Source organism: Toxorhynchites rutilus, chromosome 3, assembly GCF_029784135.1.
Source record: "Toxorhynchites rutilus septentrionalis strain SRP chromosome 3, ASM2978413v1, whole genome shotgun sequence".
In the NCBI taxonomy this organism is placed as follows: Eukaryota; Metazoa; Arthropoda; class Insecta; order Diptera; family Culicidae; genus Toxorhynchites; species Toxorhynchites rutilus.
The window spans coordinates 183,188,050-183,212,449 of record NC_073746.1 but is presented as its reverse complement, the minus strand read 5'-3'; the positions used below and the strand labels follow the sequence as shown (position 1 = coordinate 183,212,449).

General features: G+C 39.9%; 1 protein-coding gene across 10 annotated transcripts in view; it reads right to left on the bottom strand.

Annotated features, from left to right (window-relative positions):
- Window positions 1–24,400, bottom strand: part of LOC129775442 (myb-like protein AA) — a 78,117-nt gene that overhangs the window by 3,491 nt on the left and 50,226 nt on the right. For 3 of the 10 annotated variants that reach the window (XM_055780188.1, XM_055780187.1, XM_055780190.1), the window contains exons 2-14: window positions 14,631–14,751; window positions 14,412–14,572; window positions 14,160–14,344; window positions 13,940–14,096; window positions 13,603–13,872; window positions 13,153–13,200; window positions 12,165–12,410; window positions 11,977–12,101; window positions 7,046–7,124; window positions 6,345–6,407; window positions 5,471–5,524; window positions 5,081–5,405; window positions 4,970–4,984 (exon numbers count right to left, since the gene is read on the bottom strand). In XM_055780188.1, the coding sequence (XP_055636163.1) occupies window positions 4,970–4,984; window positions 5,081–5,405; window positions 5,471–5,524; window positions 6,345–6,407; window positions 7,046–7,124; window positions 11,977–12,101; window positions 12,165–12,410; window positions 13,153–13,200; window positions 13,603–13,872; window positions 13,940–14,096; window positions 14,160–14,344; window positions 14,412–14,572; window positions 14,631–14,751 (1,849 nt within the window). Of the gene's footprint in view, window positions 1–4,969; window positions 4,985–5,080; window positions 5,406–5,470; window positions 5,525–6,344; window positions 6,408–7,045; window positions 7,125–11,976; window positions 12,102–12,164; window positions 12,411–13,152; window positions 13,201–13,602; window positions 13,873–13,939; window positions 14,097–14,159; window positions 14,345–14,411; window positions 14,573–14,630; window positions 14,752–20,061; window positions 20,225–22,446; window positions 22,552–24,400 lie in introns of those variants that run through there. The other 7 variants (XM_055780181.1, XM_055780180.1, XM_055780182.1 and 4 more) reach the window with 7 other exon arrangements.

Sequence of the window (24,400 nt, the reverse complement as noted above, 5' to 3'; positions counted from 1 at the left end):
AACCTTCATGGAAACCATACTGATGTTTGTATATAACATTGTTGGCACACAAGAAGTTGGTAAGTCTACAGATCAACAGTTTTTCCAAGATTTTATTGAGAATAGACAATGTTGAAATTGGTCGATAATTCGAAGGATCACTATATTCGGATAAACTCCAGTTAGGATTATTCTATTGAAGATCTCGGAAATGATTTCAGAGAACCGACCTATGTTAGCTTTCATCAATCCCTCTGGAAAGTTGTCATAACCTTTGCTTTTCTTAACATCAAGCTGACCTATCAAGATGCGAACTTCGTTCACGCTAGTAGGTCTCAGAAAGATTGAGCTTCTAACACTTTTTACTTGTTTTATATAGTCGAAATTTTGCACTGTTAATTTACTAGCCAAATTGTTACCAATAGTAGAGAAATAATTATTAAATACTTCTGCAATTTCATAATCTGAATTAATGGTTCTATCATCAACTTTTAATTCAATTTGCTCACTAGACTTAGAGCGATCAAAGATTACGTTTAACTTTTTCCATACATTGGAATGATTAGAACCACTGAGAATAGTTTCATAGTACTCCTTTTTACATTGTTTCTTCATATGTGTTACTTTTTTGGATACATAAGTTAACATATCCCTGGCGCGTACATCATTGGGACTGTTTTTCACCTTTTCGAGATTATTATTCTTGATTTGTATCAACTTCCAAAGTCTATAAGTCATCCATGGACATTGATCCCTCTTTATTTTGACAAGTTTAGTCAAGGTTCTGGTACAGCTTATTAACAAGTTATTATAGGTTGTAGTAAGAGAATCTAAAGTAGCGTCAACATCGTCAGTAACTACAAAATCTTTCAAAAATATTGAGAACTGATTTTCAAGTTTAACACGATCAACAATATTCATTCTCGGTTCTTTTTGGCTCTTCTCATTATTCAAAGGGAGAGATGAAATAATAGGAAGATGGTCGCTAATATCATTAAAAATAGTGTGATTTTGTAGATTTTCAGCAAGGTTGATCGGACATAAAAAATGGTCTAAAATATTATTACTTGCTGGACGAGTTGGAATAGTTACAGGCTGATAAAGTGAGGAGGTTAAAAAAAATTGTGCCATGGCGTACACGATTCCAGCTCTTCTGGTTATCTGAAACAAAAAAAATCGAACAGATTCTAAATCAGTGTGGCAGTGTGAACAATGCGCTGAGTTACCAAGCTCTGGTCATTTTGGTTTACGATCGAACATTTTTTATTCACGGAGAAACCTCGCTCCAATTCATGCCATGCGACAGAATGAGGATCCCTCTGACAAAGTCAAACAAGTCCCGCTGCGCCTATGTTCTTATTTTCGACGATAGTTTTTCAGCATATCGCACGAACCCAGAGTATCACAAAACTCGACGAATTCCTGTTTGATTTTGTCCGCCACTGTACCACTGACTCTACCTTTCTCCACGAAATCTTCAAGAGCGAAATTCATGCGCTTTTCGCAACATCAGGATAGCTTCCGATAACTGCTGGATCGATACAAGAAAGATATCGTGTCACGGGATACGAAAAAGAATCGTTCCTTCATTTTTCGAAGAAATGCTCTTTACAGTTCGTCGAAAAATCAAGATATTTTTCTCAGAGACTTTATTTTTCTCCACAACAGCAATGTATCCTCAACACCCTCTGCAACTACTCCAAAGGTACTGGCAGTGGAAACAACAGCAAAGCTCCTACGGAAATCTGGATGTGTATCTTTGTACTTACACTTCTTTGTGCTTTGACTGCGACTACGTAGGTTTTAAGATACGGCAGCATGTCCAGGGCTCTTTCTGCATCCGGTTGTTTTCAATCCATCTTACTCCGCAAAACTTCCCGTCAATTGGACTTGCCTGTGCACGCGTTGTGCTTAGTAAGGCTGAGAAGTCTGGATTCCACCGTACCCTTCGTTTCATTTCAGTAATTCCAGTAACTAACATCCATCTGTTGCTTTTGAGAAATCTTATTTAACGTTTCCTCGAATACGATAACGATGTCCTTGCAATTTTCGAGTAAACGCAGGGTGCCATTCAAAAAGTATGGCGCAATGCCGTCTAGAACAGTGGTATTCAACCTTTTTTTCAGAGGGGCCACAAACACATGTTAGGCAGGGTATCGCGGGCCGCAAAAAATAAATATATTACGAAACTATAACCGCCTTGCTTATGAAAATTCAAGAATGAAACTCTTTTGTATGAACATTTGGTAACACTGATAAGGGCCAATGAATGAATGCTTTAACTGAGTGGGGACGCGGACTTTCACCAATGTTTATAGATTTTTTGTATGAGTCCCAAACATCATGCACACCAGATGGGCCAACTAGAAAAGCCCACAGGGCCACATGCGGCCGCATGTTGAGTATCGCTGGTCTAGAACGTCTCAAATCACGTTTAAAGGAGAAAAGTCGCCAAACCAGTCTCGAATTGACGGAAAAAAGAACTGCGATCATAAAACGATTCATGAATGAGGCTATTCGACTGAAAAGACCTGGTCGACATGGTCAGAGTATACTCCTTCACGACAACGCCAGGCCCCCATGTTGCACAAGTCGTCAAAGCCGCACTTCAAGAGCTCGAATGGGAGGTCCTTCAGCATCCGTCGCATTCTCCGGACCTTGCACAGACCGATTACCATCTTTTCCACTTTCTGTCAAACCATATGAAAGGATTACCTTCGAGAACAAAAAAGTTCTTTAACTCTTTGTGGCTGTTTGCTCTCAGCCACCATACCTTTTTTACCGTTCTGGTCGTTTGTCTGCTCTCAGCCACCACAGCAAGAAACCACGCTAATCTTATATTTTACTCAACCAAGTATCAGTTTATGCTTTCCCTAAACGAAGCTTGATGTCTAGGGTATCTGTCCAAGAGTCAATACGGTGCTCCTATGAGTAATAGATAACGGTACTCAGTATCAAAAACAGTAGTCACCCACAAGATAACGCACATTCGTGCGTGCATTCAATAGGAATGAGCAGTGTTTGGATTTCGATCAATATCGAATGATACACAATGTGTCATGCAAGTAACCTCTCACGAACATATAACCAAATATGAGTGGATTATTCAGATACTTGTATGAATGACAGTAATAACTTGTGTTACACTAAATGATTAAACCAAGAGAGGAACGAGGACTGTTGATTGCATATCCGAGCTGTACCAAACATCGCACACCATTTTCGAAGCCTGCATACAAGTTTGAACCACATGTTTCGTCCCGTTCTACTATAGCGAAAACTTTTCGGCGCAGTGCTCCGTACAGCGGTAGCACTCCGGCTGAGCACACTGCCGTAGTGAACTACCCTTCCCTTAGCCTCTATCGAGCTGAATAATCATATAGGTTGCACTCTCTGAGAATTGAGAAGCAGTATCTGCTACATTAGTTGAATAGGAATCATTCGCTTTGCGTAGTCCGTATGATCCTGCTGTTTCATGATGCATGGAGAGGTTCGATATGTATATGCAAAGAAGAAAATAAACTTTCTACACTGAAAGCGTACATGACAGTTTCGCTTGCATGCTGGTGTATCATGAAGTGCGAACCGATGCAGAGTTGTTTCGTTCTCTTTTGTGTCGTGATTTGTAGCACGTAACAACAAAAGAATGCCGCTGGGGGAAATGATTTCTGTAAGATCATATTTGAACGAACGAAAGCGATTTTTTCAGAGAATGGATCAATTGACAAACACTGGGAATGTGGGACAAAAATCATAACCATTAGCCATTGTAACACTTTGGTGTGATGGAAAAGATTGTTCATAAGTATCAGAACTACTGTTTGCATAAATGTCTCATGTTATTTGAATAATCGCATAAGTTTCTCAAGCGACAAAATCTTTTTTATAAAAAAATATCACATGAAAATACATTGTTAAGTTAATACATATATACAGTTCACAAAAAAAATATATAAAAAAAACTTTAATTTTCATAATCTTGCATGTATTACTGCTTTTTGAAGCAAAAATAATTCCGACCAGTACGACACCCGTGCCCAAATTTAATACGACCGCAAAGGGTTAAAACTGGATCAACAGCGATTTTTAGCGAAACGGCATCTACAAATTGGTCGAGAGGTGAGAACAGGTTGTAAACAGCAACGGCTACTGGATTAGAGGTTGGATTTTCCTTAAGGGGTAACTCCGGTCAGGAAGATCGAAAAAATAGAATTTTTGTTTATTGCATTTTTGGGAAGCTTATGCCCTCAAAAATGTTGTCCTAAAAGCTCAGCGATATTTGATTTAGCTGGAAAGTTACCGCCAAAAGCGTGAAGTCACCTCAACGGATATAGTATTGTTGTACGAATATTTAAACGCGTTTTTTCTCGAAACCATGTTTTTTCAACTAGTGGTATCGATATATCAGGATCTACTCGACCGATTCGGCTGAAATTTTATATCAGCATGTTAAAATGAATTATCTAAAGCGTTAAATAGTAGTTTTTTTGATATCTCCTTTTTTCTTCTTTCTTTCTTTGTTTTTAAGAGGCTTTAAACTTTGCAGTTCATTCGCCTCTAATCTCCTTTTTTCGATTTTGCATGGGAAATAAGTCATTTTTCCAGAAAAATGGCAGCTATTTTGGCAATTTTTCGAATTTTCAAAAACCCCTATGTAACGCTTCAGGTATTATCCAAAAGATTCAAAATTTTCATTGGGATTCGTTCTGCAACACCCCGTTGCTTCAGAACCGATACCACCAGCTAGGTACCGATTTTCAGACAGCATTTACGCGTCCAGCTGTCAACAGCGTAATAATCATTATTCGTGCACTCAAAAAAAAATAAAATGGAAAATACATCTTCAAATATATCTGCCATCTTTTAAAAATTCCTCGAATCTTATCGGTACTTCCAATGACTGTTGAAAAGCATGTAACTTAAGCAGTATGATAGTATGTTAACTATAACGATTCTATCTCTCGTCTCATTTAGAAAACTATGTACTCACCTCTCGTCGAGAAATCTGTAATGAATGTGAGAATGAATCGATTAGTCACACAACATATGAACGAATCTGCAGCATACGACAACTTTTAGTTAAGATGAATGAATAACCTACCCGTAAACACAATCTCTGGTATCGTGGTGGGAGTTGGCTGGATTTGAGGTGCTGTTTGTAGGCTGAGCAGTGGTTCATTGCTACCATTGTGAGTATGACTGTATGTATGGCTACTCAGGTGATTCTGATGATTCACATTGTTCGGAAGCTGACAGCAGTTAATCGTATTTATGTGCGACGATTGCTGCTGTGACGATGGCTGCTGCTGCTGCTGTTGTTGTCGCTGTTGCTGTTGCTGCTGTTGCTGCTGCTGCTGCTGCTGTTGGTGAGACGTATCCGTTCGCAAAATGAGATCGTTGTTCATTGTAAGGTAGGAATCCTCAAACTGGAATATAGATCATTGGAGTGAGTTAAAACATAATTGCTCGAAATGCTAGTTGAACAAAATACCGTTCCGAATACAAGATGGTTCGCTGCGAAGTCCGATGATAACGCATTGTCTCCCTGTCAGATACAGAAATTATTGATTTGTTAGATACTCATCAGAAATAATGCACGAGAAAAATCGATCACACTTCAGTGATGTCAAAAGCTTCTACGTAGAACTTATGCCAGCTCAACAATGCAATGAAAAAGTATTTCGAACTACAAATCTTGAACGAATAGAAGTAAGATAATCAGCGGAATATAATACATAGAAAATAAACAGATGAAGTAGAAAAAAAAACAAACAAATATTTCATTTGATAATGATTCGCAGACAAATATTCTCTTAAGGAAAACTTTATTGATGAAATTTGAACGACATGGTTCCTGGGGATATAAAACTCCGAAATGCAGAAAACGTAGAATTCTTCTTATGCGAAAATACACATTGATAAAATCTTTAATTGCTTGCTTTGTATCTTGAATTAAAAAGTTGCACCTAAACATCGTTCAAATACATGATAGAATCTCATTATATAACTTCTTTTTTGTAATAAAAACTAACACTACATAGAAATAAAGCATGTCGGGTTCAAGCACAAGTCACAAGGCTAAAATAACAAAATTTTGAACTGGAGATTCTCATGCGAAACTGTAATTGCTGAAATCTCAACATGATAAGCAGACGTGAGTACAATAATAAAGTTCGCAGGAGACTTAATGTATGTTTTGGAAATATTGACAACGCTCGAATAAAAACAAAACCCAAAACATTTTTTTTGTACATTTGCATTCATCAGAAACATAAACAATGATATATGTGGCATCAGCATGATTAAGAAAAGTAGAGAAAGAGAGTTTAATAAAGAGAAAAAAGTTTGACAAAATAGGTATCAACCTGAACTTGGGCGGTTAACGTACATCCAGATTCGACAAGACTTTGAACCAAAGTAGTCCAGTCCTTTGTAACCACAACGCACGTGGTTCATATTCCAGAAATGTATATTGAGTGAATGCCATTGCATTGTTGCATTCGATAAGCATCCCGATATTCATATTTTGCGTTAGAACAGTTACACATTCATTCAATTCACGGCCCACACGATGCATGAAAGTGATGGCAAACGGAGGCGATCATGATTGATTTGGTGTGGTGTGGATGAATTTAGTTTTATATTGTCGTAGGTCGTTTGAAAAGTGAATTGAATCGAGATTAGTTATTTGGAAATTATCATTTCAATGAAAATGTGTTAACATTTATTTGACTATACACTTTTACGAACGAAAACTGCCAGTTAGCAAATAATCTGAAAACGTAAACTATAGAAAATGGGATGAGACAATAATATCCAAGGTAAATAAAACAGAGGTAGAAGCTTCGGTGATGATTATTTCGAAAAATTTTGGTTCTATGAAGAAAATGTAAATGTGGTGGAAGGTATTTACAACAAACAAGTGAACGAAAAAGGCAATGATACATAATCAGCTCTCTGATTAATACTTGCTTAAAGTAAACGCCAACGTAATAGTTTAATAAATTAAAACAGTCAAAATAGTCAGTTTTATGTTTTACTTTAATTCAAATTCAAAGTTACTCACCAGCGTTATCGTTTCCAAGTGTTGGGGCAGGGTGTTCTGAACGTAAACGTCACTCGATGGATACTTGTCATAAGATTGTCTAGAAATAGAGTTGAACACGAAAATTAAAAATGAATCCATTAAAGAAACCGTAAAACCCATTCTGTCCTTTATATTTATAGTTCGGTCATGAACTAAACATGTAAAGAAATTACGACCATCCTAATATTGAAAGTCTCATGTAGAGAAAGTACATGTGATAAGAACTAAGAAGAAAGAAGATAATTGAACAAAGTTCGTGGAGTTTCGTTTCATCTGCACAATTATGTATACAACAGTTTCGTTTTCATAGTTTAGTCGAACTAGTTTACCAGAAAATATTGTTGCCTCCTAAAGCGAAATAGATGCTCTGAAGTAATATTTGTTGCGGTTTTTACGAACAGTAATAATCCTGAACACCAGCTGCACAATACTTCACACATAAATTTAATCCATAGCTACATCATCTCTACCTCACTCTGTCCAAATTCAAGATAAGTCCGGCCTTATCTGATGGAACTGGATTTTTGACCTAGGACTACATCTTTCATTTCTATACTGGAGTTTCGAGACGAGAGCGTTACGTCGGAGCAACAAGATTTTGAACATTAATACTTCCTAAACAACTGAAAGAAATGTTATGATAAACACTTCATTCGAAAGATAAAATGACTACGCGTTATATGCTTGTTACTTACTGATCCAAAACCTTGTTTCAATAGCTTTAAAATTGCTTTCAAAACAGGTGTCATTGAAATCACACAAATCTGTATATGAACGGGTGCTCGCTCCGAAATCCACTCAGTTATAATTGTACAGCGATTGGAGAATGTTGTCGCTGTTGTGGCGAAGCTAACTTCGTTCATCATGAAAGCGCTGATGAACGGTGTCATCAAGAGGTTGTATGTGCAAACAAACTGCATTGGTGGATCTGGTTCGTTAAAGATTCCCCCTCAGGTCAAAAGTGAATTCACCGGGGTAGAAGAATGGTACCGCTAAGAAGACGACCAAGAAAGCACCAGTATCAAAAAAAGGTTCCACTTGAGGAGGACTAGTGGACATTAAAGACAACCGTCACACACTGAATAGTTTGCCTTCGCTGCAAACAAGTCTTTCAACGACGTTTTGCACAGAGCGAACGACAATCTTGCTTTGCTAGCCATACCTTGCATAATGACTGAGATGACTGAGATGAAATTTCAAGCAGGGTATCGGTATCCATAGATTTTTGTGATTTCAATAATTTGTTGTTGTCTTGAATTATAGAAACTTAAAACTTCTTCAGTTCATTCATTCATCCATTCATCAAGAATTGATTCAGATTAAATTTTAAACAAATGATCACTAAACAAACGGTAGTTCTACGTCATCCTTGCGGCTATACCACAGATATAATTCACTTCCTGTTTTTCAATCGAAATTATACGAATTGATCAGGTAATTCTTTATTGAATTTCAGAAAATTCTTGCTGTTTTCAGAAACGGTCTTCCTACTGTTCACACTATTCCAGTTTTACGAACAGTTTCCATGGTGCGTTGCCCAATGCATCCAGCGTCGAGCGCACCAAGCATAAACCGGATACACCGGGTAATTCCATAATTATTCAAAGCCTCAAAGGTACTGAAGTTGGTTCGATGCCACCTCTTACAATTATTTATTCATTTCTATATTGCGACAACAAGCCTGTGACCTTTTAATGTTACATCAGTATATGTACGGTGGTACAAAAAGTATGAACATGATTCACCGAAACACCCTTCCAGTGATACCGACAGGACAACAGGCAGGTTCTGCGGTGGACTCCACTACGCTCGGGATTACAGGTACGAGAGTCATAAATGTTCCGAAAATGACCAGTACGGGCATAGTGAACATTGTGTTCTAGTGCCAAATCCCGAAAGACCAGAAGTGTCCGCCAAAGTTGTGGCCGTGTGCAGCAACGATGTAGATATGTCTCCGTTGGCCTTTCCGGAACGGATATTCGCTTGCAACTCGAAATCCCTGCCATCAGTAGGGTACTTGGCTGTCCTACGTTATCGTCAGCAAGGATGAAAGCGAAGACTGCATATGACAGCATACTATCGCTCGATGAAGAATTCGAGTGCGATGTCCCCATCGGAAACAGTACACGACGCGAGTTCTTACGTGTGGCCGAGAAGCAGCTGTAGTTACTAGGATCCTATTTGGTAAACAGTTTCAACCTTTGGTTACTTTCGCCGCCGTTGTGGCATCCATATCGACTTCGATAGTCTAATCGAAGGTGACTACTACCTGCTCGTCATCGAATCGAACGACGACCTCCAAACAATCGAGGACCATCGAACGAAACGTTACCGTATACACTAAACTCCATGGTTGAAACGGTTGGAATTGGGCTCCCGCAGGCTGCACTATCGTCATCAGGCTCATTAAATGATTTGCAATGATTCTATATCTCATTGAGATTAGATCTTCTTCACAACGTTTCGTCAAGAAAACCCGGTCCATGGATACAGCTCTCCAACTCTGGGCTACACCGAATCTCCACCTAGTCCGACCACCTTGCTCGCCTGGGCCCTTCTTCTTTTTGTCCCAACCGGATTTGATGCGAACAACATCTTTCCAGAGCTGCTGTCTTGCGACATGTCCTGCCCATCACACTCGTCCAGCCTTGGCGACTCTCTGGATGCTGAGGTCGCTCTAGACTTGTTCCAATTCTTGGTTCATCCGTTTTCCTCACATGGTTCGAAAATACCATATGCTTGAAAGTCCTCTTCGAGCATCGTCCATGCTTCGTGCCCTTAGAGAACGACTGGTCGAACCAAGGATTTTTACATAGTACGGAATCGGTAGTTTATTACACCTTAGGGGTTTGTTGATTTCATCATAGGCACGACTTCCGTTGAGTACCTACTTCGTATTTCATGGCTGTTGTTGTTGTCGGTCGTTATTAATGAGCCAAGATAGACGAATTACTCGATCACCTCGAGCTCGCCGCCGATCACAACACTACTACCAAGAAGGATTCTGTTACGATCACTCACTCATGCTACTATGTATTTAGTCTTAGACATTTTGATCCCAAATCCAATCAGACCTGCTTCGTGATTCAGTTGGGTATAAAAGTCCGGTACCATCGCATAAACTTGTTGAATATTGTGCCCGCTCTCCGCATAACACCTTCCAATGCCACGTTGAATAGCAGACAGGAGAGTCAATCGCTTCGTGGAAGACCCCTGTGAGTCTCAAACGATTCCGACAGATCGCCCGAGATCCGCACACTGCCCCCGCATACCGTTCATCGATACCTACATCATTCCTGTCAGCTTTTGGGGGAAGGTCGTGCTCGTAGATGATTCTAAATAGATGTCGTCGTTCGATTGTATCAAATGCGGCTTTGAAGTCAATGAAGATGTGTTACGTAGTGACTTGATACCCGTGGCACTTTTGGAGGATCTACTGCAGAAGCCAAAGACGCCAAAGCCAAAGAAAGCAGCAGCGGCTCCGAAAAAAACTACCGCTGACAAAAAGTACACAACTGCTACATCCGGCTATTTTTTGTTATCAATACATTTACGTTTTCTTACTTACGATCATGGGTCCCATCGCAGAACTGTTCATTGATTCATCTTCTAATTGTCCCTTTACAATTTACTTTTAATTTAATTTTCTTAGGACTTCTACCAAATCTCGTCATTATAATATCAGATTATTTTCATACACAATTCTCGTTCAAATTTTGTCAATTATGTGCAAATAGCATGTTTCTTCGTTACATCGAATACATGCTTGATTAAGAAAATATGATAGAATGAAGATAGCCCTAAATCGAATAATTCCTTCTTCGAGTTTTGCTCTTATCAACACATTCGGTGATCCATTTTTATTTACGAGGGTCGTTTAAAAATAAGTTTCAGTGCCTCAGAAATCGCGGAAATAAAAATGTAAGGACAAGAAACAAGGTGATTTTCTACGTTTTATTTTCAATTTTTCTACATAATCGCCGTAACGTTCGAGGCATTTTTCATAGCGTGGCACGAGTATTTCTATTCCGAGCGCGAAGTGCGTAGCGTCCAACTTTTTGAAGTACGATGTAACTGCGTCACGAATTTCTTCAGTTTTATCGAACTGTTGACCGCCGAACGCTTGTTTCATCACCGGGAATAAGTGATAGTCGCTAGGGGCGAGGTCTGGGTCTGGAGGTCTGGAGTAAGGAGGATGCTCGAATACAGCCCATTTGAATTTTTTCAATTGCTCTTGAGTTACGCGAGCAGAATGGGGCCACGCATTATCGTGGATGAGGAACACTCCTCAATAAACCTAGCCTTTTGTTCTTAATCGCGGTTCTTAATCGGTCCAAAACTTCACAATAATTATGTTCTATTGAATTGAATATTCCGAATTTTCCCATTCCCCTTCGAAAATTTTCAATTGTCATGATTTTTTTTCATCCCATCCGTTTATTAGGCTCATTTAGCAATTCAGCTGTCACAGAGCCGAATTTATTCGTCATGATTGATTGAAATATGTGTAATATTTTTATGGGGCCCCCTCTCGATTCCAGAGAAGGGAGGAGTGCCATACCATCATAGAAACATTTCTCTTACTCAAAAATCCTCACATCCCAAATTTGGTTCCGTTTTCTTGATTGATTCTCGAGTTATGCGAGTGTCAAACCACTATAGAAATATTTATTATAATTCATTGATTTTCGAGTTCGGCAGCATCCCCCTGAGGGAGGGGGAGGAGTGTCGAACCACCATAAAAATATTAATCGATCCCTAAAAACTTTTTACGCCAAGTTTGATTCCATTTGCTAGATTAATTCTCGAGTTATTCAGCCCCTCTCCCCTTCAGAGAGAGGGGAGGATTGTCAAGCAAATAAACATTCCGAAGAATGATCACACGACACAATTAAATCCGGCAAACTCACCCATTGTGATTCCCTATACTTTGAGATACTGGACTACATGGCGCACTAGAATTTGAGTCTGTGATGGGTACGAGACCAGGACTGGAACCAGGGCTCGGTCGATTTCGGTAGTCTAGCATCATATGCTGAAATATGCAGATAACAACTTTAAATATGAGAGTATTACCAACAAAAACTTCAACTCTCACCGGTGACACATTCCCATGAGATCCATACAGTATGTTTTCAGGTGAATTCTGTTGGTTCGGTGACGACATTCCATCGTTGAATTGACTGCAATTATCGTAACTTATCTGTTCTAATGTTGGTATCCTTTGTTGTTGCTGCGGTGACTGCTGCTGCTGTTGTTGCTGTTGCTGCTGCTGCGGCTGAGGCGACTGACTCACATCGTAAGTATTGTTACCCTGCGACAATGACCAATTATCAGCGCTAATCTAGGAAGAACGAGTTCTTTTTCAATTTTTTTGGGGGTAAATTTCTCCCATTAGTGTGAAGTCGTTCGCGATGGCGACATACGATATAAGTGGCTTGTTACGATTGGATTCACGAAAGGTAAATTATTTGTGGCTACATTTAAAGACCCCACCATATCAGATAATTCTCCATGTAATAGGATGTTCATTCTAGCGAATCACTGAGATTTTATTATCCAACATTATTTATTTTTTATTGAGTCTCGATAAAATTTCTTTAAATTTTGATCAAATATTTTGCATCTTCAATCTTAACAGTGCCTGAAATATTCGCAGGCATCCTTTCTAGTTTGCTGCTAGAATTAAACAAAATATGTCTGGAATCCACATCAAACTGCGGCTCAAATACAAACATCATAGCATTGCCACCCAACATGTGAACTGTTCAATCGCGAGCGACTTCAGCAGGATGAAATCTATCTTAGATTAACATGTGGCACACGACTGCGATATTTATTATACATCAATTGAACTGTTAAAACCTAAAACAAGTGAAGGTGCTATAGCAATGCGTTCTAGCGTCATACAGAATGCTTTATTTACAAATATGCAATATTTATTCGAGCAACATATATTTGACAACTCTATAAAATAAAACAGACGCGTGTTGCAATGAGTGAGAAAGAAAATGAAACCAAACCAATCTCGCTGATTGGTCTGATGCGCGCTTAGAACTAAAGATAAAAAAGAATAAATTATATACCTTTGACATAAACGTAAATATATTGCTATCTGGTACAGATAAAAAAGGCTGTAAAAAATTAATGATGAAGAATGTCAATAATCTAACACATTAAATGAAACAAGCCTGCAAGCAAAAACAAAATTCAAAATCTAAGGTAATGATTAATTAGAAGTACATCGAAAACAATCCATATTTACATGGAAAACGTTGAAGCCTCCACTGATTATATAATTTCAATTCAATCGAAAACTAACCTAAATTTTTTACTAGTAGCACAATTCATGCAGGCTTCAACGTTAAAACCACTGTTAAGGTGAGTGAACGTGAGATCCACAACCGCATTCAGGTTGTAACCGAGATGACCCAACGTAGTTCACATTATCAGCTTTTAGTAAATTCTACTACTAATAACATATCATTACAATGAGGAAGAATCTGCCGCAATTTGGGAAAGATACTCGCACTTACTTGACTAGATTTTGGCTTTTTATTTTTATTCTTAACGCTGATATGGTTACTACTACTGCTGGTGTTGGTAGTGCTGTTTAGATTAGTGGTACTGGTGTTGTTGTTGTTGCTTGGACTGACGTTGCCACTGTTGGGATGACTGCTGGTTGGAATCGGATAGCCTCCTCCCCCTCCACCGCCACCGCCAAAATTATTTGGCCGTGAGTGTGGATGGTGGTTTTGTACAGCCGACGTGGGCGATAACGACGACGGAGATGTACCAAGAGGACTCTAACGAAGCAAACATCAGAGGCTTAATCGAAACGTACGCCCCAAAGCAAAGCAAATGTATACTCACTGGACAGTAACTACTATTTTGCGCATTATGATCGTACTCCTGATCCAACGACGATGGATACATAGAATAACCCACCGACGTCAAATCCGGCAGTGAACCCGTATTATTGGGGATGGGAATTTGTATAGCATCCGAATGGTTTTGGGAAGGATAAATACTGAAATGCAAGAATTATTATGTTTACCACTATCGCCCATTAATTCGAGCTGCCGAAATATACTTTATTCCTGGTAACCTGGTTAAACCGGTCGATGATCGGGAGCGTAGATCATGCGTTGAATTGTTCTCAATGTGGTTCGATGTCATGTGATGAACTTTGGAGATACTTTGAGCATTTGAAATCTTTCTTTGAACTGTGGGACTTAACGTTAGCGGTGAGTGTGTATTTAGATGGCTGGAATCCTGCTATAAACCACGAATGAGAGACAGTTAGTTGCAATGGAAAGCTGGATGACACCATCGAATAATCTACCTGGTTTTGACATAAACTTTGATGGATGGCGGAATCGGATATCGATCGATGCCAATTGTTTTCCATTGGGGGTATGAGATGCACCGAATTGTTGCCATAGGGTGATGTGTCATGGTTCCGGCTCGATTGTCGATTCCTCATAGGACCACCAGGCGTACGACCTACAAAACGCACAATGTTACAATTGTTATTAGACATGTTCATGGAGTGAAGGTATACCTCTCGATTCCCTGCTATGGTTTGATGGAGTGTTGGGTTTAGGCACCGATTCCTTCTTCAGTTTAATATTCTCCAGTTGTGTGTATGATTTTAGTTCTGTTAGTGTGTTGCTATCATCAACCTATATCATGGAAAGTAAGAACACATTAGAACAGAAATCGATCGTTAACGAAATAACATTGACTATAAATAATAGAACTGAGGAAATCTAATAAATACTTCAGATAAGAACAAGTATACATAGGGGAGAAGCACAATGGAACTTCATTAGATGAACATGTACATGCATGGAACTAGAAAACGATCTAACATTGATCGCCTATTACTAGGAACGAAATACTAATGTCCGATTTCATTTGAATCATTTCACAAATTTCACAGAAAAAAAAAATGAAATGCTCGTATAACTGATACAGTAGATATCTGCTTCAATTTATCGCTCATTTTTTTAGGATCAAATTATGATTTGGGGGGTACGATTGAATACAAAAAAGTCGTAGTGAAACGAAATCCATTATTGTCGCGTTAACTTCAAGGCTTCAGCAATATAATCTTTCTCTAATAATTCCTTGTCACTATAGGCGAAACTAGGACAGACGGTGTTTTGACAACGACCGTTTCCACTTATATGTTGTCATAGGTAACTCATTTTCTATTACCGGTCTTCACCCAATTCAGAAATGGGTCGATTTATTGTGATTTGGAAGACATTCACAGGTAATAATTCGTATACCAAAAATGTCCGTCATTGGCTACTAAGGTGTAGTGACCATAAACACCATTCACATTTTCGACCGTCTGGCTTGCGTTTACAGTTTTATCGAAGCTGCTCATTATGAGCATGTTTGACGCGTCCTCAAACAATACTGAACTAGGCAAGCACTGAAATTGTATTAGGAACCTATACAATGCGAAAAACAAATTTTTAAAATCATTTATGGGAAAATAATGGATTTCTATTACTACACCTTGGGTAAGATGGGAGTAATAATGATATCCCGATCACTATCACAAATAAGCACAAAAATGGCAACATTCCTTAAACAACTGTCTACTCAATATGTTAAACACTTATAATGAAACGGAATCATATTGTCATAGAATATTCTTATATATATTCTATTTATTTCAAGCAGAAAACATTATGCAGAGTGGGGTCGTGCATCGGATGGGAGGTACTATATCTAATTAGTCAGAAATCAATGGTTCAAATCTCCTATTCCAGTCACGAATGTCACGAAACACTATTATCGAGAACCCAACAACTGCCGATGAGTTTGAGAGTTTTCCTGATTCACATTGTGGGTGTAACCAAGGGTGTAACGATCAAAAATTTGTCGATGAAAAATGCGTGTTGTTTTATAATTTTTTTTATTTGTATACTCATCTTATTTTTCTTTTGATAGTTCAATGAATATTATACAAAGAAAAATATTAATTTAGGGTTCCGCTATTCCAAATTCGAACAGTTATGTCGTGCGCTTAACACCCGCCATTATGTTTTGTACGGCGGCCTCATCGACTTTCGACATAGAACGATATAGAACGCTGATTTTCTTCGAATTTTGTTTCGCTCCCCAGTGTTTTTTGCGTCTTCTTCAAGATCTGCTTCAAGTTGGCACTATATCTCTCTATGGGCGGAGCTTCGAGGTATTGGGAGGGTTGTGGTCTTTGGTCACCACCATCAAGTTATTCTATGCATACAATTTCATCATCTTCTTTCCTAATGGCAGGATTCCAAATCCGGCCTAAACAGAATGTGTTTGTCGTGCTAGTTGAGGAAGAGCATCAGACGTTTCTTCAGACATTCCATTACGTATATGTCATGGATGATGGTCCCAGTGGCGATGAAAATTTACCTTTTCCAGCCGCAGATGTAGATGATCTGCCAAACGAGTTATTTTTTGGGGGAATTTGAATAGTGTTATGGTCTTGGAAATGTCTACCACGTTTCCCTATTTTCGTCGTCATGTAAAACTCCTGTCACGAAAGCACTCGAAGTCCAAATTTGCATACGTTGCGTCGTCCATAAACGACACAATCGAACTTTTTGAATACACACCCAGGAGAACTACTTCAAATCTAAATTTACCAAATTTTGATCGTTCCACCCGTCACGAGGTTTGTTCCATAAGTAAGAGTTACAATGTATGAAAACGTATTTGAGTACTATAATCAGTGCTGCACAAGATCATCACATTGATCAGTGCGAGCCTCAGAACGTTCATAGCCTAGCTACAAATAATTGGACGGATCGCATGTTACAGTTATGTAGTTAGTGAGGTTATGAAGGCTGGCCATCGCTTCCCTAGCAAAAAAGCATAGAGGAATACTATGAACAATCTGGAAAAAAAATAAGAACCGGAACAATCAGCAATGACCTAGGCGACGAATTAAGGATTGGAAATTGTATTTCCTGGATGGCGATGGAATCTACTATCTCGCCACTGCGGTATCGGTCCGTTGTAGAAGCCTTACCGAAAAGGGAAGATATTACTGAGGATGTGCATTCGCAGAATGAACTCCAACAAATTAGGTAATGTTTAATCAAATGACAGACGATCAGCGACAGAATGTGTATGTTGAGGATGGAAGACCAGTTCTACAACTACATCATCAACAACCAGTACTGTCGAAAGAAAGCACGGAGGCAGACCAGATGTCGAGAAGTAAGCGTTCTAGGAGTCTAGGACAGCTATTCACGTAGGGTCATTAAGATAGCGCAAACGCGCAGATCGGAAGTATAGATATATACAAACCGATGGTCAGAAAAGACAGTCTGCACACCGAAACAAACGACAACAACCAACGATGCGTGAACTTTGTGGCTTCCCGAGGACTGATAGTACCAAACTACCCGCAAGGACATCTACAAGGCCAATAAGTAGCGGTAGCATGCGCTCGAAACTGTCAACTGTGTCTGTGTCAGATGAGACCGAACCTAACCCCGCCTTACCGAGGGCCACAGCACAGCGGCTCGAAACGAAATAGCCCCCAACAGAGAGGTTAGACGCGGCACCTCTCGAGGATAGTTGGTACAGCCATCAGGGAATCCGCGACTTACCAACGTGAGGAGATACAAACTTACCAACGTGAGGAGATACAGTCTGTTGAAAGCTCTCCTTGAATGGCGTTAACGTTCCCTGTGGAACTTTTGCCGTCTCAACGTATGCATTAACTAGCGTCATTTATTAATGCCTAGTTGAGATTTCTTAAGCCAAATGACACGCCTTGAATGTATTCCGAGGGGCAAGCTTTAGAATACGCGTGACCACAGTGCGAGTCGAAGGAAATTTCTCTGACGAAAAATCCCCCGGCCAGAACGGGAATCGAACCCGAACACCCGGCATGATAATGTGAGACGCTAACCACTCGGCCACGGGTGGACTCCCAAAAAGCTTGAAAGCTCTAGTCATGCTGAATGTAAGACTGGCCAATGATGCTTTTACCAGCACCTTTTGCAGATATATTCGAAAATCCATTATCGATGTCGCTATCTACAGTTCATCGTTGACATCGAACATGAATGAACGATGACTACACGCACGGTGACCATTAAGAAATTCATTACGACGTCTGCAACGAGAATGCAACGATGAACTTCCTTGGAGCAAATTGTCTCCGAACCAGGTTGATACAAAAGGCTAGGACTCCCACCGACAGAGTAGATCGCAGGGTAGTACTCAAGCATGAAATCCGGTTTAATAAAAAAAACTGTTTCAAAAAGCTATACTGCTATGCGAATCCCTGGGACAAAACATATAGAGTAGTGATGGCAAAGATCGGGGGTCCTTTGACGCCCCGTGAAAGTTATCCTGCACCATATACTAATGAAGAAACCATTATTATAAGAGGATCAACACAGGGCCTGTAGAGGCAGCAAAAAAAACTGAAAGTAAACAATGCACCGGGCCCAGACGGAATCCCTCTCGAAGGCTCTCAAACCTGCAGTGCAAGCGAACCCAAATATCTTTAATGAAACGCTGCAGAAGTGTCTGAATGAAGGTATCTTCCCAGGTATATGGAAAGACTGGTGCTGCTAACGGAACCTGGGGAGGGAGTCACCAGGTGATCCATCTTCGTATAAGCTCATTTGCCTTTGGAATACGTTCAGAAAACTGATGGAGGCTAACTCTCAACAGATTGTCGTTCGAAATTACAGCAGTGGTACCACAAGACTCCATGCTGAAAGTCTTTTTCACAAATCTCACACCTGCTACTACTACTACCTGGGCTGAAAAGTTCTGGAATTTTTCAACAGATGGCGCCACTAAAAATGGACAAGATTCATTTCGAGAGGTTCATCTGTTACTAGCTTATGTGTTAAGTTTCCTGACATTTCATTTATTTGATCACAAACTACAATTGTCTAAGTGTTACTACCTGAGCATTCGTATAGAAAATGGAAAAAAGAAAAATATCGTATTTCGATCAAACATTGTTTTTTGATGGAAAAAAACTCCGGAACTCCACTGCATTGAATAATGCAGTGGTTAACGAAATATTATTCCACTTCTGCTCCTTTGAGAACAACAGTTTATCGGTGGATTAGTGAATTAAAACAAGCACCGCAGATGCACCTCGCTCTGGAAGGCCAAAAGAGGCTACGAATCCATAAATCAAACAAGTCCATCGACTCGTTTTGAAGTGAAGTTACGTGAGTTAGCTGAGGCCGTAGGCATTTCAAAAGAACTAGTGGGATACATTTAGCACGACATTTTGGACATGAAAAAGCTATCCGCGCGATGGGTGCCGCGTTTGCTGTTTTGTGACAATGGATGAAACGTAGATCCATTACCACACTCCTGAGTCGAATAAGCCGTCTGCAGAGTGGCATATTTCGATGAGTTTTCGTACTACAGAAAGGGAATCGAAATGTTGGAAACGCGCTATACCAAGTGTATTGCCCTCAAAGCAAACTATGTTGAGAAATAAATACAGCTTTGCCCAAAAAACGATTGTATTCAATAAAAATCCCGGAACTTTTCAGCTCATGTGTACTACGTAAAAAAGGAAACGGAAAGGACCTAGGTACATCAGTGCACGTGATCTACCGGGAGATTGGAGGACTGAAGAACAACAAAGCCGCCGTCAAAGACGGATTATCGGGCCAGCTTCGCAAACACAAGAGAGCATTGTACTGGATTATTACTAAGATCTGGGAGATGGAAAACAAACCACAAAAATGTCTTAAATACAATGTCCACACATTGTATTTTCATCGACTTGAAGCAGCGTATGGTGCAATTTATCGAGAACAGCTGTGGTACATCATGCACGAGAAGGAGTGGGATAAACATACTGCGATGCGATTAAGACTACCATGAAACGTGTAATGTATTTGGACACACTCGAAGTTTTCGAACAGAAGGTGTTGCGAAATTTCTATGGTGGAGTAAATACGGGAGAGAGAAAGTGGAAAACGAATAACCTCATCGCTCATCTGACAAAAGTCAATAGTTGGGCGTCGTGAGCATGTCGGATAACATCTCGACGAAAAAAACTCCTTTTCAGTTACCCTTTCCGGCACCAGGATTAGAGGAGCACAGTTTGCACGAAAGCTCGGCCAAATCGAAAGCTACTTGCGAATGGCTAGACGCCTGGGAGCCCATCCCAGGAGCCGAATTGAATGAAGACGACTTCTTGATACAGCACTATCCAGCCCAGCTCTAGCCTGCAAAACAAGGTAAGATAAGGTAATATAAAGTATGGTAAGGTAAGGTAAGATAAGATAAGATAAGGAAATATAAGGTAAGGTAAGGTGAAGTAATCTAAGGTAAGATAAGGTAAAGTAATATATGGTAAGATAAGGTAAAGTAATATATGGTAAAATAAGGTAAGGTAACTGAAAAGTGCGGGTAAAATAAATGTAAGTTGGGCATCAGGCTTGAAATTGCAGTAGTCCTAACAGATCCAAATTGTGCAGAAAGTGCGTTGCTAGAGACTGCACAAAGCAGCCGACGTACAAGCTTTGCAATAAAGAGGACGGAAACAACCACGCAACAGGTAGCGTCTAAGGTCCGGCATGCAAGAAGGCGATGGCAGGTCCACAATAATCATTGCGACGCAGCATAGCAACTATTGTGGCAAACAACAACAGAAATAAGTTGTAACGTTACAATGATCGCAGTGTCGTACCGATTTTCTCGCGATAACAATACTAGCTGCTTCCGAAACCAGAAAAGCCACTTGGATATCCAGTGTCATAAAGGTCAATATACTTGCTGGATTCAGTAGGAAAGTTCTAGGAGCGGATTGTTCCGAACAGACTGATGAAATGCACGGAGTGACCACGGGTTACCGAAAAGGCAGTTCGGGTTCCAGAAAGGAAAGTCAACGGCGTACTGCGTGATGATTTCGATCGACGTGAAGGAGTTTCTTCCAGAATCGGATCCTGATCTTCATAACAGACAAGGAACAGAAACTGAAGAACATCTCGACGATATTGTAACTACGGTAATCGACCAGACGCTCCAGGAAGTGGCGACTGAAGCAAGATACACAATTGGTAGCTGGATGGAAGGTACATAGCTATAAATAGCACACAACAGAACCGAGGTGCCGTTAGTGAGCAATCACAAGGCAGTGTTGCAAGCAGAAATCATGATCGACGACCTTTTATATTTCAATCAACACGTCTACTATGCTTGTGAAAAGGCGGCAAAGGTCATCAACGTGGGGACCAGAATCATGCCCAAAAACATTGTATCTTCTTCGATGCTGGGGTACGGTGACCCAGCTTGGTTGGCAGCACTGGAAACTCACCGAAATCGGAGAAAGCTGAACAGCAAGTTTTGTCTCAAGATAGCGGAAGACAACCAATGCTACAAGGAAAATCAGAGGTTGGCGGCCAAATGGTAGCAGATATGGTATGGTAGCACAAACTCCCGACAAAATTCCTCCCGACCTGGATGAACCAGAAAGTTGTGACAAACATAACATCGGAGCTACTGCGAAAGTGAGAGATCGCCGAAACATGAAGAAGTGCGACTTTTGTTTGATCGTGTCCACACTCTTCAAACGGATTCCCAATGATGGTTTCACAGAGTTGTGAGGTTATAAAATGCCTCTGCCTCTGTAACATACAGAAAAATATTTGAAATTATCGAATAGAAAAAATCCAATAAAAATTTCTGTTTATTTTCGGTCCATACTAGTATTTTGGTATATCGTATCAGAATTGCTAGTTAAATAGTTTAATGGTTTCTGTATTGATAAAACATAGTTTTCATGCTGAAATATCTTTTTTCCGCGTTTGTATTTCATTTTTAGCCCTTTATTGCGTAATCTGGCCAGACTCTTGCGCAGATAATCGGGGTTTTACTGTATATCGTCACAAGCAAATGTTTGAATGATCTCGACATCAATCTATTGAGGCATCTGCTTATAATCCCTGATTAGTCTCCCTCAACGATCACGTTCTCATCCGTGAATAACAGTCTATGGCGTATTTATGTGTGTATAAATTCATGTAATAAGCGACACATACATTTGATATTTCATGTAATTCAAACTAAAGTGACAAATTGTTCGGTGTCATCACAAACATTCGACAGAAATAAGAGTACATAACTAGGTATTCTCTTCCAGTAGTTCTTTGAAACTAATAAGTGATCACGGAAAACATTCATAATTTAAACATCCAAACTAGATCAGAATTTCTAACGACCCAAGTAAAACTATACCCCAGCATAAACTACGGGTACAACAACAAATATCTACGGAAACACAATGATTTTCTAGCGAATTTAAAACATTTCAAAACAAAATTTCATTACTCAAAACAAAAGACACAGACAAACTTCTGTGAACGGACCTTTTCCAGGAATTCGTCATTATCGTTGTTGACGTTGGGAAGTGACCCTCCTCGGAATGTGCCCAACGCACCCAAAGTAGGTGTAAGGTTTACACTCCTTGAGACCTGAGAGGCAGTGCGTTGATCATCGGAAACGAACGAAACGAAGATGGTGAAGGAATTAGTGAAAAAGGAACACACAATATGCATTTGATTTAAGACAATGCTCTGTCCGTAAAAGAGTAGTCCAATCGAGTTGATAATAGCGCGTAAGTTTGAACCACTGTTGCACCCCTATATTTGTCGTCGCATCCGCTGAAATCAAACCGTTGGTATTCAAAGCAGTTATCATTCATTATTATTCGACGCAGTAAAATCAAACTCATATGAATTCTATCTATTATGGTTTGTGAAACAAAATGACTAATCATCGCGCGCGCGGTGGAGGGAGTGTTCAGGCGTGATGTAAGAGATGATTACCCCAACCAAAGAATTTCGTTCAGCTGTTTACTATATTGTCATCCAGTACGCAGCGAAAACGTTCCGTATGCTACAATTAGCTCAATCTTTGCAATCTTCGGGCAATTATCGCAAACGCCAGTTTTTTTTTTTATTAATTCGTTTATTTTTACAGGCTCAGTTACTTAAGTTTAAAGGAGCCGAATTCTTAAAAATAATTTTAAAACTATATATATATATACAATTTTCTTACATCTATGGTTAGTAAGGTGGAAAACCGATTACTCGCGGTGTACTCGAGTTTAGGAGGGTGACATATTTTTAGGAGAAGGATGGGATATAAGGAAATTGTAACAATGTTGATGAACACTCATTTCATAAATCTATTCGTATATCTATAGTGTATTTACATTTCAACTTATTCTACTATTTATAGCAAGGGGACGAATTACCCGCAAAGGAAGGAAAGGAGGGTATAAGGATGTAGGGACAATCACACACGAAGATCTATAGCTTTAAGGAAAATATATATATGGGACATGTAATCAAGGTCTAACCGAGCCAACACATCTCTCACCGGCACATTGGGCTGTCTTCCTCGGGCCCGAAGGGAGTTTTCTAAATTCGATCTGGCGACCAGATACACCTCGCACGACCAAACAATGTGCTCGATGTCGTGATAACCTTGGCCACAAACGCAGAGATTGCTGCTGGCAAGATTGAAACGAAAGAGTAGTGCATCTAACGAACAGTGATTGGACATGAGTCGGGAGAAGGTGCGAATAAAGTCCCGACTCAAGTTTAGACTTTTGAACCACGGTTTGAGGCTAACCTTAGGGATAATCGAGTAAAACCACCGGCCCAATTCATCTTCATTCCACTTGCGTTGCCAGTTAGCGATGGTATTTTTGCGGACTAAAGAATAAAATTCATTGAAGGCGATTTGACGCTGATAAATATCGCCTTCAATTGCACCTACGTTTGCTAATGAGTCAGCCCTCTCATTACCCGGAATGGAGCAATGTGAAGGGACCCAGATAAAGGTAATGACATAACAGCGTCTGGATAAAGCACTCAAAATTTCTCGTATTCTCTCAAGGAAGTACGGCGAGTGCTTTTCCGGCCTCACTGAACGGATAGCTTCGACAGAGCTAAGACTATCCGTTACAATGTAATAGTGTTCAACAGGTCGTGAGGCGACGCTGTCCAGCGCCCAATGAATTGCTGCCAATTCAGCAATATACACTGAGCAAGGATTCTGAAGACTGTGTGAGGTGCTAAAAAATTCGTTGAACACTCCAAATCCTGTGGACTCGTTTATAGTGGATCCATCAGTAAAGTACATATTATCACAATTGATACCCCCATACTTTTCATCGAAGATCGTTGGAGCGATCCTCGATCGTTGGTAATCTGAATATCCATGGATATCTTGCCTCATGGACAGATCAAAATGCACAGAGGAATTGATGTAGTCAGGGAAACATACACGGTTGGGAATATACGAAGAAGGATC